At 37.8% G+C, this 14,610-nt stretch overlaps 1 protein-coding gene across 8 annotated transcripts in view; it reads left to right on the top strand.

The window, feature by feature from the left end:
• The first annotated feature begins 301 nt into the window (after positions 1–301).
• The window catches only part of ABCC9 (ATP binding cassette subfamily C member 9), a 129,210-nt gene continuing 114,901 nt past the window's right edge, over positions 302–14,610 (top strand). The window contains exons 1-7 of one of the 8 annotated variants that reach the window (XM_019834670.3): positions 302–477; positions 833–1,094; positions 1,901–2,015; positions 4,515–4,575; positions 6,044–6,205; positions 8,579–8,720; positions 14,465–14,586. In XM_019834670.3, coding sequence (XP_019690229.1) covers positions 6,064–6,205; positions 8,579–8,720; positions 14,465–14,586 — 406 coding nt within the window. In that variant the 5' untranslated portion in view covers positions 302–477; positions 833–1,094; positions 1,901–2,015; positions 4,515–4,575; positions 6,044–6,063. Of the gene's footprint in view, positions 478–499; positions 779–832; positions 1,095–1,284; positions 1,562–1,900; positions 2,016–4,514; positions 4,576–6,043; positions 6,206–8,578; positions 8,721–14,464; positions 14,587–14,610 lie in introns of those variants that run through there. The other 7 variants (XM_019834669.3, XM_019834668.3, XM_011283837.4 and 4 more) reach the window with 7 other exon arrangements.

Genomic DNA, 14,610 nt, shown 5'->3' with positions numbered 1-14,610 from the left:
ATCGTCTTAATAATAGTGATATATCGATATCGATATAGATATAGATATAAAGTCTCAGAGTCAACCTGATTATCTGTAGTGACACTCAGAGTCTACATCTGGGGATTATTTGCACCCACTATTTCCAGGTGTCTCTCCCCAGCCGCCTGGGGAGCCCTAGGCCCCCCTTCCGGCTAGTTCACCAGGTCTCCCCGGGATCCACCCACAGTATCCGGATCCCCATTCTTGAAGCACGCTTTCTCTGTGCGCTTGTGCCGTGGCAGACCGCTCTGGGGTGCAGTTGGCAAACTTCCAGGGGCCGTAGGACCACGGTCTTCGGGACCCTTCCAGATGTCGTCCCGCGAGGCCCCGCAGACCTCTAGCGGCCGCGAGTACAAGCTTCAGTCGCTGGCGGAGGCCCGGCTCTCACGAGGGAACGCCGCGACCTTCCCGAGAGTGAGGCGCCCGCGGGAAATCCCCGGGGCTCGCAGGGCGGAGGTCAGTCTCTGTCCGCCAAGCGTGGAGGTGGGGTGGCCGCCCGGGCTAGGGCGCAGGTCCGAGGACCCGCTCCTGGTGCCCGCGCTCCTGGAGCGGTGCCCCTGGGCGGTCGCGCACGGAGCCTGGGGGGCACCAGCCCGCCTGCTTACCATCCTGTGTCATATTAGGACAATGGTTGAGAACAATGATGACTTCAAGCTGATCGAAGGCTGGCCCCGCAGAAAATCGCGTGTTAATTAAAGAGGGTTGCCCGGGGACAAAATTTACAGCTTGCGCCCTGGGGGCAGTTATTTACTGTGGGGTGAGTGTATTTTAAACACGTTATCTCCTTGAGAATTAATTCTCTCGCACGCAGGGAGCAAGAGTGGGCGAACTGTTTGTGCAGATGTGGAAGCCGAAGTCCTACTTTCGGGGAGCTAGGGTGACGGTCGCCCTTCGGAAAAGCGCCGCGGCCGGTCCGGAGGAGGAACCAAGTTTTCCCGGTCGCTGGGGCAAATACTAGATTTGAGCCCGCCTGGCTGCTGTGAGACCCTTGTACGCGCCCACACAGCCTGGCAGCGGGGTCTTCTGCCTTGAATGAGTCCCTCGTTTCCCAGGTCCGCTCGGGGGGGAAAAAGGTGAACTCCCCAGATCCGCTTCCTTTTGTGGTTAATAAAAGGCATATAGAACCTGGAGGGAAATTACAAGTGCAAGTTGAGTACCTTGCATGTTTTGACGTTTGAAAACCTGACTCCAGAGAATCATTGACTCATACATTGCAAGTTTCCGTGCTTAATGAAGTTTGGGGCACACATATTACTTGTGTTTGTGAGATCGCCGCATCGCGCACCCCAAGTTTGTCGCTCCCGTACGGAAAGCAGGGCCGAGCGGGGGTGGGGAGGGTCTCCAGTCCCAGGCGCGGCTGCACTCGGGGCTTCTGCCCAGTTTCCTGCCTCGGAGTTGTCGTGTCCGCCCCAGCTCAGAGCAGTTTGTGCAATTTAGAAACCCGATAGGAGGCAGCAGCTGATCTCCCACCACCCTAAAAATAATCCGCTCCGTCGCCCTGCGTGCTTCGCCTAGGGGAGGAAAACTGCCTTCGGAGTAAGTGCGTCTGTATTTTTTACATAAACATGATTTAAAAAATTTAAGAGTAACTGTAAACTGTCGATTTTGGCAATCAAAAGGCGCCCGCGCGCTCACATGGCGCTCTGACTTCAGGGTAGCTATTTCTAGGATTAAGGCACCCGGCCCCAGCCGGGGAAGAGAGGGCGTGGGGATCAGGTTTCCAGCTTTACTTACAAAACTTTGCCGACTCCTACTTAAAACCAGCCAGGAATAGTGCAGAGAGTTATTACTAATTTTTTTTTTTCTCTGAGACATTCTCCTGTATTGTTCATGAAGTTGCTTTCTATCTGCTTAATTTTTGTTACTCTTTACTTTTTAGGAGTTCTGCGTCTGGGTTTGAAATTTACACTTAAAACAGTGTAGGAAGCCGGTGTTTTGAAGGTAGTGCAAGTGCACGAGTAGGGGTTTGAAGCAGCATCAAGCGACCGCCCAAGGTATTTACTTTTTCCTTTTTGTTAAGTTTGGAATTAAAAAATATATATATCCCACTGGCATGTGTGAATCTTATCTTCTGAGTACCATTTCCTTTAGTGTGCGATAGAACTCCAACGGGTGCATTGAGATCAGGCACTAAATCAGAAATCAGTGGTCATTTTTGCTAGTGATTTTCCTACTTGGATCTGTCATTTGTAGATAGATAGATAGACATCTTTTAGTCATATTTTGTGAACCACTGACTGAATGAGAAATTTCAGAGGTTATTAGATTACATGCCCTACATTCTTTACAATGCCATGTTTCTCTCTCATAGTGTATAGTTAATCTCTGAATAACTAAAAAACGACTTATGTTGTATATAAGAATTAAGTTTTTATATTGCTTTTAGTATGTTTTCTTCAGGTGTTTCCAGCATGTTTAAGTTCCCTGTGGCTGTTGCTCCCTTAAAACTGACACTTTCTTCTGGGTGAACAGGAAAGAGTGTTAGTTTTTACTTACTTTACTTTATAGTCATCAACTAAATCCCAATTTTATAACTCCTGAGGGTGTGGAACTTCATATAATGTATTTCAAAGAATACTGAGGGTAGGATTCTTGCGATGAAATCATAAGTTTGGTCCTCAAGTAGTATTTTCTTTCTGTGTTTTCTGTTTTGCAGACCATCCCTGTAATCAGAGTTTCACTTTTGACATTTGTCTTTAAGATTCATTCAGTCAAGTTCTTCGACCCTGTCTGCTGTCATAAACACTTGAACATCTTTCAGTAGATGTGTGCTCGTGGGGAGAAAAGTGTCATGTCTTCCCATCTGGCCTCTTTTTCCTCTCCCTCCTCCTGGATGCTTGGGCCTCTGTCCGTGCTTAGTTGAACTAGACAGCTCCAGAAAGGGCAGGACTCGGGGGGTCACGTGACAGAGTTTAGCCAGCAAGAGCAGCAGCACGTTACACTGTTCCCAAAGCGTCCCTGACTTAATCAGGGTTCTGGGAGGGAAAACCCTGAATGACAATCAGAGATTTAAAAATTAATTAAAAATCCTGATTGAATAAAATGCCTTTGGTAAACACAGTAATTATCAACATATCTATAAGTTTACTCCTTTCCTCTTTTTGCCCATGTTGAGTTGTAATAATATGGGCTGACTGTTAGGATGTGCCACATGTGCACTGTATGTTGGAGAAAGAAGCTAAGGGTCAAAGGGAAATGGATGGAGGAGGAAAAGACAGAAACAAAAACAAAAGGAGAGATGTGGTGAGAGGTAGAGAACAGGTTGGGAGCCCCAGGGAATGTGAGGTTAGAGATTATGGTAGAAGGAAGAAATCATTCTAAAGCTTTCACTTTATTAATCTGAAGTGTATACTTTAGTATGATCATATCATTGTATAGCTCCCTGTCTGGTAGATCATAACCTTTACATTATACCAAGAACTATTGGGATTAGTGTAGTCTGATTTATACAGTCTAAGACCACAGGTACTGTTTCTATCATATGCACTCTTGGTTTCCCAAGAAGCCTAGCACATGTTCAGCATCAGTAAGTATTTTTATAGTTAATTAATGGCCCAGAATTTCAGACATCAGGTACACGACTGGAAACGTTCTTTGACTTTTTCAACTTGCGGTAGTGCTCTGATAGTTTCATTCCACCGTTACACATTTATCCAGAAGTTACTTGATTGGTAGGTTTGAGGATTGATTAAACATAGCAGGCAGACTTACTATAGCCAATGAAATATATGTTTTGCAAATTCAAATTATACTTTAGTGTCTGGTGCAATGATAATGATTAAATGTCAAGATTTATAAATGTGACCAATTGGAATAGCATAATTTTGAATAAAATTATAAAATTAGCAAAAGTAAAAATTATTTCCCGTTCGTTCTAGGAAACAGTTTATACATGTCTTTCAGTAAGAGTGAGATCAAGTTTCTTTTTATCGTTTCTACTTAATAAAAGAAATAGTCTTAGAAGTTCCATCAGTAGCTATTATTTTTTAGGTGTTTGTTTTTTCTAGGTTTATAGACATACATCACTGTATAAGTTTAAGGTGTACAGCATGATGTTTAATTCAGATGTATTGAGAAATGATTACCACAGTAGGTGTAGTTAAAATCCATCACCTCACATAGCTACAAATTCCATTTTACTGTTATTTAAAAAACCTCACACCGCTTTTAATTATTCTATGAGGCTTAGAGCCTTAACAGTTGCTAAGAATTTGCCAAGTATATACCCTCATCTTGAGTTGTTTTTAATATAATTTTTTCAATGAGAAAAGGTCTCAACTAGAGATCATATCAATGATGTTCAATGAAAGGGCTTAACAGAAACAATATGTGAGAGGAATTCCATATAAGTATCTACAGACTGTAAGCACAGGCATTTTAGTTAGTTCTAGTAATATAAAGCTTATAAAACTTGTGCTTGAAATTTGGTTTCTCCAACAGATTACCTACTGTTGCCAGTATTTTCTGTGTAACACTCTTTATTTTTTTCCTAGGAAAAAATATTGTTTGTGACCATTGCTAAATCATTTCTCAATGAATGGGAAGAGAGAAAAGGTACTTATAAACTCATTTAAACTTTCGCCAACCTTTGATAATCTAACTCAGAATCCAGTGTGACATATATGTGTAGATTCTTTCCAAAGTCCAGTGAGGTTAAAATCTTAAACTCTACTCTTTTAATGACAGTAGAGAAGATGTTTAAAAAAATAGGTTGGAGGCTGCATGATGCAGTGGGAGAAAAATAGTTTAAGTCAGACACATGGATATGGATCACCACTTCTCTACTGGTTGGCAAGTTACTGAACCTCACGATGCCCTTATGTAAAATACAAATAATTAACATCGCACGGTTGTTATAAGGATAGTGTATGCAAAGTGCCCAGAATTTGGCAGAGACTGAGTAAATAGGAGGCATTATAAAAGATTTTTTCAGAAGGCTAAAACTTTTCAGAATTTCATAGTAGTATTTTGATGAAGCAAACCCTTGCTCCTATACCATCTGTTTCAGCACAGCAATGAGAGGAATTAATTTAAAATTTGAGTCAGAGGGCACCTACGTGGCTCAGTCAGTTAAGCGTACGACTTTGGCTCAGGGCATGATCTTGGAGGTTCCTGAGTTCTAGCCCCACATCAAGCTCTGCACTGCTTGGGATTCTCTGTCTCTCCCTCTCTCTCTGCCCCTCCCCCACTGGCTCGCAAGTGTGCCCTCTCTCTCTCCCTCTCTCTCAAAATAAATAAACTTAATTTTTTTTTTAAATGTGAGTCAGAGTATGTCAGTCCTCTGATCAAAACCCCCAGTGGCTCCATTTCACTGAGTAGAAGCCAAAGTCTCAACAATAGCTAGAAAAACCTCTGGTTTATCTTGTTTCCTTTCTAAATCTGTCTACTTCTACTCTAATGTAATATTGATTTCTAATTAAAAGATGTTTTTTTTGTTTTAAAACTTGAATAGGGTGCATTTCATGTAAGAATATTCTCTGACTGTGGGACCTGAGTAATTTCACTAAATTGTCACTTGAGTTATATTTAATTTGTCTGAAGCACTTGGTTTTAATATCCTTCAGAGAAAGGCTGATTGCTGTTTGCAGCCACATTGGTCTCTGTATTTTCAATGAGAGAAGATGAAAAAGGATTTGATATTACACTATTTTGTAATATCGGTGAATAGTTTCATTTTTTCTTTCTTTTTCTTGAGATATGACCATTTTTGTTCTTTGAAATCATTTTAGTCAAACACACGCTTCTTTAAGGTACCATCATTGGTAGATATTAATAATGACATATCTCCCCAGTTAAAATAAAATATCTTTCTCTGAAAAAAAAAAGATTGAAAGAGAATGATCTATAGAATGCACAGGCCTTTCTAAGAAACTCTCAAATGATTTTGGCATACAGTTTCCTATTTCCACAACTGCAAAAATAAAGGGGGTTAATTTTATAATAAAACCTCTTCCTTAGGGCTATGATTTTATAAAAGGGAATTTAATAATAAGAGGCTGTTTCTCTTTTCTCTTCCTTTTAGAGTAAACCATATAAGAAGAAATGAGCCTTTCATTCTGTGGTAACAACATTTCTTCATATAATATCAGTCGTGGTGTATTACAAAATCCCTGCTTTGTGGATGCCCTCAACCTGGTCCCTCATGTCTTCCTGTTGTTTATCACTTTTCCAATATTGTTTATTGGTAAGTAATCTACTGTCCTATATTTCATCACCTAATATTTATTTTAAAAGGCTTATTAGTGGCTGAGATTTGGTATAATGTTTATTTAATTTTTCCGACATGAAAACTTATGCGTAAATCTGTGGGAAAAGAACAAACAAGTATCTTGTGCTTCCCAATTATTTATATTTGTGGCATAGGATATTCTGTAGATAAAATAGAAGTCAGATGCCTTCTTAGAAATGGACTTGAAGTAGTAGCAGCAGTTTTTTTAAGAAGGGGGAAAGAGAATTATATGCGATAGATCTAAATCCTTTGTTGAGCACTTGTTTTGTGCTGGTTGAAGAGAATGGAAAATGGGTAAAATGCTTATGAGTGGGCCAGCACTATTCAGAAGTGGCCTGGAATAGTACTTGACCTGGAATATTCACTGGGTTTGTCCAGTGAAACAGATGCATCAAAGTCAAGAGAAAAATGACTATCCCACATTGTAAGCTCATGTGCAGATATAGAAATACATTTTCCTGGGCATTAACTTGCTAGAACAACTAATTCTTGGGACTAGTGGGAAAGATTGCATGGGAAGTGACATGTTTGGGGACCTGAGGACACAGAACTTGCAAATTTGAGTAGGAGTGATAAGGGTGCATTCCAGGTAGAAAGAATACTTATGTGAACTATTTGGAAAAGAGTTAAAAATACAGTTTTCCCTACTATTTTTCAGCTTACATATAACAAAAACCCAGTTATTTAGAGCAATTATATATAATTTGCATCACTTCCCCAAAACAACCAAAATAGACCTTTAACTTAAATTTTTTTAAAATACATTTCATGTACAAAAATGACAAAGACTAATATAATAAACATCTATTGAGTCTGTCATCACTCATCTTAAGGAATCTAATGGTGAGAATATAAGTGAATCCCTCTGTGTACTATTTCCTGAGCCTGTTACTCTTCCCACATCCTATGTTCCTATCCCTTCAAGAGGTAACCACTATCTGATTTTAGTGTTTGATACTCCCATGCACAATGTTGCTTATAAAAATAAATGAAAAAGCTACCAGACTGATTTTCTTAAGAAAATTAGCATAGTTTAACAATCTGCTTTAAAAGGAGGTTTAAAAATAATTTGTATGATTTTATTTCTTAATTTAACAAATGTTAATTGAGAGACTACTATGTACCTGGCATTGTCACAGTGATCAAAGAATTTCTGTTATATATCTTATCATGCAGAGGCCAGTGCAACTCTTGATATAGACACTAAATATTTGGACTATGATGGCCATATATAAAAACACGAATTGTTGTTTACATGGTGTTGCTGGTAGGACAATGCCCTTTGGCCAAAAGTAGCCTATATATTTTTTTATTGCAATTACAACAGTTAATTATTCATTTTTGACATTCATCCAACTTCTTCAGGGCAATTACTGTGACAGTCTTGTCTGTTTGCATCTCGAGCCTCAAACACAGGCTGGCGAAAGAGTATTTGACTCAAGTAGAATCAGAGTGAACATTGTCAAAGAGGTGGGGAAAAATACAGACTGTTCATCTATAATATTGGCTCCTTGAGCTAGTGAGAGATCATAAATAAATCCTAAAGAAGTATCAGGTATAAGGAAAGCTTGCTTGCAAGAGTTTACAGCATAAATTCCAGTTCAATATTTTAAATGTAACTAATATTTCAATAATGAAGTTCATTTGGGAACAACTAAGACATGAATAAACTTGCTTTTCAAAGAATGCTTCAGGGGTCCCATTTGTTTTTGCAGAAATTGCTTCCTGCAATATTTTGAGTGCAAACCCCGATTCATTCTTGAAGTATGTGAGGCTTCTCCACAGACAAAAAATTTCTTTGAGAAAAACTACTACCTCTGATGAATAGTGCTGGCCCACTCATAGGTTATAATTTTTCTCACATGATATGCATATGATTGAGTTGACTCAAGTAATGAGTTCTACATTTCATTACCAAATATGGCTTTTTTCATTAGTCCCCCTGCAAATCCCATGTTTTGAAAGAGTTTAGACACCAAATTGCTTTTATTAACATCATCATTAACTCAGTTTCCTTTTGAATGAATCAGGGACCTGTCAGTAAGAGCTCTGATTAGCATGAATTAACCATGTTACCACCCAGAGTTGGTGTTATTCTTGAGCAGTGCAGCAAATGTCAATGTGTTAACCGAGGCAGTCTCATAACAATTGAAATTGTTAGTTTTTTTAACATAATGAAAATAGACCAGGATTTTCATTGCTACCCTAGAAAGCACATCTCGTTCCTGTTTGAGGAACCACCCATCCCCCAAATGATATCACAATGTGAATTATTTCCATGATTATAATTAATACTTTCATCTTTCTATTTCTTCTCTTTTTTTCCAGGGTGGGGAAGTCAAAGTTCGAAAGTACAAATTCATCACAACACATGGCTTCATTTTCCTGGACATAACCTGAGATGGATTCTTACATTTGCTCTTCTCTTTGTGCATGTTTGTGAAATAGCAGAAGGCATTGTTTCTGATTCGTAAGTGATTCAACATAGTTACTATCATTACACTACACTAGTGAGTATGTTGATATGGATGGGAGTTAAGAGAACACCAGGTCAGGCTTAACTTTTTTGGTTATGACTTATTAAGAACAACAGCTGTCACTCATTTCATAGTAGTCCTGTTTATTTATGATTTCATTTACCCATGATCAACCGAAGTCTGGAAGCAGATGATCCTCCTTCTGATGTACTGGCACAAGGTCAATAAGGTCAGTAGTAGCCTAACATTACATCACAGTGTCTATGTCTTTCACCTCATCATGTAGGCATTTTATCATCTCACATCATCGCAAGAAGAAAGGTGAATACAGTAAAATAAATTATTTTGACAGAGAGGGAGAGAAATCACATTCACATAACTTTTATTGCAGTATATTATTATAATTATTCTATTTTATTATTATTAGTTGTTAATCTCTTATTGTGCCTAATCTATGTATTAAACTTTATCATAGGTATGTATGTATAAGAAAAAACATAATATATATAGGATTCTGTACTATCTGTGAGTTCAGGCATCCACTGAGATCTTGGAACATATTCCCCACAGATAAGAGGGCACTGCTGCCTTTGATAATTATGTGTTTTGTCTGTGTTTTTATGTTGATACATAATTTCTCTGATAACAAAAATTCAGATCACTGTGGCTTGCGCTTATTCATGTGTTTTCTATTTCTTTGTTCCTTCACTTATGTAGCCCTTGCAGAAAGTTCTCTCCTTTTAAACAGTTTGATGTTTATATTACCAACATAGATATACATAGAAAGATTGTCTATATTGACATATAGCTCTAAGAGTTATATATTTACATATAAATATATAACCAGTTCTCAAGTGTTTCAGTTTATTTTATAAAGAAGCAAAGGTAGATGAGGCAGGCATTAAAGATGTCTGAGAACCAGTGAGAATACCAGTGAGAATATAGCCACAAATTGAGGCAAAACACAAAACTGTCTTAAAATCAGGATTTCTCATAAAGCTCATGTTTTTGAAGGAATTTTGCCATTTATTTTTTTATTTTTTTAAATGTTTATTTTTGAGAGAGAGAGAGAGAGACAGAGCCTAGGAGGGGGAGGGGCAGAGAGAGAGGGAGACACAATCCAGAGCAAGCTCCAGGGTCTGAGCTGTCAGTACAGAGCCTGACGTGGAGCTGGAACCCATGAACCACAAGATCATGACCTGAGCCAAAGTGTGCAAATTAACCAACTGAGCCACCTAGGTGCCCTGGAATTTTGTCATTTATAAGAATGAAAAAAAACAGTTTGCATTTGGCAGTTAGAATATAGTGAATTCTACTTATAAATTTAAACATAATGTGGGGAGGATATTTTTATCACATACTAACAAAAAATAGGAAATAATTTTGATAGGCAGTATCAAATAGAATTTTGAAATTATGCTAAATGGTACACTTTTTTTTTTTTAGAGAGAGAGAAAGAGAGCACAGGCGAGCAAGTTAGTGTATGGGGAAGGGGCAGAGGGAGACAGAGAATCTTAAGCAGGCTCCACACCCAGAGCAGAGCCTGAGGCAAGGCTTTGGGCTCTAATTCATGACAGTGAAATCATGACCAGAGCAGAAATCAGCAGTCTGTGCTTAACTGACTGAGCCACCCAGGCGCCCCTAAATGGTACACCTTTAATTAAAGAATTGATATGAAAGTGTTTTTTTTTTTTTTTTAAAGAAAGCCCTGAAATCATTTTCGTTTTATCTAATCAGGACCTTCCCTGACATCTGTTTATGTTTTTCTGTTGCAATTAATGAGGGATGAAACTTCTAAACTTTCGTCACAGAGCCAACTATTTTGTAATGTTTTATGACAGTTCTTTTCATAGATATGCACATCTTAGTTTCTGATAAAAAGAAAAATCAGGGACTCTGAAGATATCGCATGCCTCCAAGCATTTAGAAGCGTAATTGGCAGGGTGCCTGGGTTGCTCAGTTGGTTACACGTCTCTTGATTTCAGCTCAGGTCCTGATCTCATGGTTCCTGGGATCAAGCCCTGCATCAGATTCTCTCTCTCTTTTTCTTTCTCTTTCTGCCCCCCTCAATAAATAAATAAACAAACAAATAAATAAATATTTTTTAAAAAGAAGCTTAGTTGACTATTATTGATTACTGTTTAAAACCCTTCAGTGTATTTGTATTATATTGTATTAACATAGCCAATTCTAGTCTTCATTTTTTATTCCCTTAACATACAAGCTAACTTTCTATGTGTGTGTATAAAGTGAAAGATAGATTAGTCCAATATTTCCTAAAAACTTGACACCATGTAGGCAAGGATGCCTCCTTCTTTCCAGCCTCATGATTGGTGGGTAGATTCGGTCAGAGACTTAGAACAGAGGCTGAGCTAACAATGATGAAGATGTATGCTAATGGAAGAAACTTGTTTTATTGACGTGGTGATATTAGAGGCCCGTCCTGAAACCAAGCAGAAATACACTCTTGATTTTGTGTTACCTCCTCCCATTCTTTAGCTGCAGACTGCTTTCCCTTACCATTTTCATCCAAGCTTCTCAAAAAGTCATTTTCCAATGATTCCTGACCTCCAAAATTTAGTTTCTTTTCTTGTCTGCCTTGTCCTATTCTGGAAACTGCTTCCACAAGAATCCTAGTGAACATTAATGACACCTTGATGTACACCTTTTCTTCCTTATCATACTTACTACGTTTGACACCGCTGATCCTTCATTCCTTCTTATTTAAGAAAATATTTGTGAACAGTTCTTTTCTTAAAATATAACAAATGCTCATTATAATTAGTGAAACAATGCAAAGACTTTCCAAATTGTATTTTTGGTTTTCTTTTTTAGTAATACAAATATTGAAGTTATTCATTTTTTCTTTTGAAACAAACATCCTTATCTGTTTTGCATGGATTTTTATAAGAAATGTCATTTTTTATGTTTCTATCTAAATAGCTGTAGTTCTGGTTTATTTACTCTCCTTGGTCTAGGAATCATTTTTGGTTTGCTTTTTAGTCTAATATGGTTGATAGATTATTAAAGCATGTAATTTGTTAAATACATTTTGGGACTTATTAACATTTTCATTATAGTTAAATATTTGATTATTTCATATGTTTGTAATGAGAATTAGAAAATAATTTTCTATTTTCCTTGTTGGAGATAAAATTTTATTGAGTTTACTGATTAGATTAGTCAAGTCCTGTGTGGTGATTATTTTTGTATTATTTAATTCTTCAAATTCTAAAAGTGTGTATTAAAATATTCACTATTATTGTTTTCATTTAAGCTTTTATTTTTTTCATATTTTTTTTTGAAATCATTTTTTCTCCTCCATGATGAGGACAAAATCAATGCATTTTGATTTTCTTCCTTACTTTCTGAGTAAAGATTTTCTGCTATAATGTGATATATGTGCATCTACCAGAACCTTGAATTCTGTGAGTCATACTCTAAAAATAACAGAGCTTAAGGAAAGAATAGGGTTGGGACACTACTCAAAACTTGTACAAGTTTGTAAGTAAACAACTAACAATATAATAGCAGTCCTCATACAGATACTAGCATGCTTAAAACACACATCAAATCCCTAATAAAGAAATGCCACAATATAAATATAAAACCTTACTGTGGCTGTTGCTGTCTTTATTCATCCTTTACCATTGCCTTCCTTAATGATGTTTTGTCATTCTTTTTCCTCTTGAATTGACTACGTAATTTATTTATTACAATGTTTTCTTATTGAATATGTTTAAGGTTATAAACTTTCTTCTGAATATGGTTTTGACAACATTATTTACAGGCCTTGATATGTAGTATGCTCATTTTTAAATTTCCTAAATATTATGTAAGTGATTTTTTAATTCTTTCTTTGATTCAGTAGTAAAAGAATGCTGGAAGCATTTCTTAATTTCTATAGTGATTAAATATTTATTTCCTACTTTTTGACTGTTTTGAAGTATTTCTGGGGATGGTAGGTGGTTTTTAAACCAGCTTTTATGCTATCATGGTACTTTAAAATTGTCTATATTAATGATTCCAGGAATATCAGTGGTCATGTTCCAAATCTCTGCATACACTTGGCTTATTAGACAACTCCCTTTGCATGTTTATTAGACACCTTCACAGCCCGCGTGGCCTTGCTAGAACTTATTGGCTTCCTTTCTCCAATCTGCTCATCCTCTTGAAGTCTTATTTGGTTACCCACCCCCCCATCCAGGCTCCTTGGTAATTATTCTCTACGTCTCCATCACCCTCACCCTCATACCCTAACACTATTAAAGTCCTGTCCATTTTAACAATGAATATTTTCCAGATGTTGTATTTCTTTCATGTTTTTGCTGCTGAAACTTAATTCAGGCTTCTGTCATCTCTTGCCTGGTCTATACCCACAGTTTGCTAACTGCTTTTCTTCCTTGTATGTCTCTCTCCTCTCCTCAGATACACACACTACCTACCTACTGCATCATCCACATTACAAGATTGATTTGTCTAAAACCCCCTAAAATCTGACCATGCCACTTACCTGTTAAATTATTTAGATTTTCCAAAAGATTAGATTCCGGCTCCTTACCATGGCATACAGAGCCTTTCACCACATATCCTGTTTCAAACACTCTGAGAATATTAAACTACTTGGAATTTTGAACATGTTACAGTTTCCTCCTTCTATGTATTTACATATTCTGTTCTCTCTTTTTAAAATGCTCTTCTTCCACGTTCCTGACTAGTGGATTCCTTTTCATATTTCCATTTCCACTGTCAACTGTACTTCTTCTGAAGCGACTTTCCCAAATGCTCCTTTTTCCCCCACTCTCAAACTAATCACTCCCTATACCGTTTATGTCTGAATGTATTTAAGTAATTTGAGAACAGTTAAATGTTTTACCAGCTTACATTATTAATGTAAATGGAGTTGAGGGCTGTCCACCACGTAAATCCGGTTCTGTCATATTTCTAATCCGAGTGAAGCTCTCTACTACCCTCAGAATGAAATCTGGTCTCTTTTCAATCATATTGAGTTGCTTGTGTTAGACATGTCTGGATCCTCTGCCTGGAACAGTCTTCTCTTCCTTCTCTGAACAGCAGTTCCTCATTCTTAGGGCCTCAGTTCAGAAGTAGGTTCCTTCACACAGCTTTCTCTTCCTTAGACACTAACCCTGCACGCACTTATAGTCCCTTCACCTGGGCGATAATTTCCTACTTACTCTTGGTATCACCAACAGACTCTGGGCTTTATGACTATGGACACTATATCTTGTCACATTCACTATTGCATCTCAACAACTAATCATGCCTGGACACAGCACACACATTTGTGTTGAACGAATTAATAGAAATGGAGAAATCACTAACAGCCATATAGTTTAGGAAAGCCATCAAAAGAATAAGTGTACTTCTCACATACATTAGAGTTCACATTCATCCAGTAGTTTTTACTTGCTTTAGGTGTTAAATTATTTCAGCAGTTCTGCCCTTCAGAATAGGAGTAGTTACATACTTACTTTTGTTGTGAGTATTTAAGGTCTTGTTGAGCTGTGGTACCTGCTCCTCTGTGTTGGGATAAACCCTTTGAGCAGAACTATGTCTCCCAATGGAGTCTACCTTTGCATGTTCTCGTAGCCACTGCTACTGCATTCTGTATATTAAATATCTTGTTATTAAGAGAAATTTTTAGAGAACAAATGGAAACAAAATGAGAATCTGGAACCATCAGCTCTAGACACTGATACTGTACCGCTCTCCGTAGACGGCGGGAATCACGGCATCTCCACCTCTTCATGCCAGCTGTGATGGGATTTGTCGCCACTACAACATCAATAGTATATTATCATAATATTGAAACATCAAATTTTCCTAAATTGCTTTTAGGTAAGTATGATCAAGTGTCCCCCT

This window comes from Felis catus, chromosome B4 (genome assembly GCF_018350175.1).
Source record: "Felis catus isolate Fca126 chromosome B4, F.catus_Fca126_mat1.0, whole genome shotgun sequence".
Taxonomy (NCBI): Eukaryota; Metazoa; Chordata; class Mammalia; order Carnivora; family Felidae; genus Felis; species Felis catus.
Note: the sequence above shows the minus strand (reverse complement) of the source record. Positions and strands in the feature narration are given on the sequence as shown.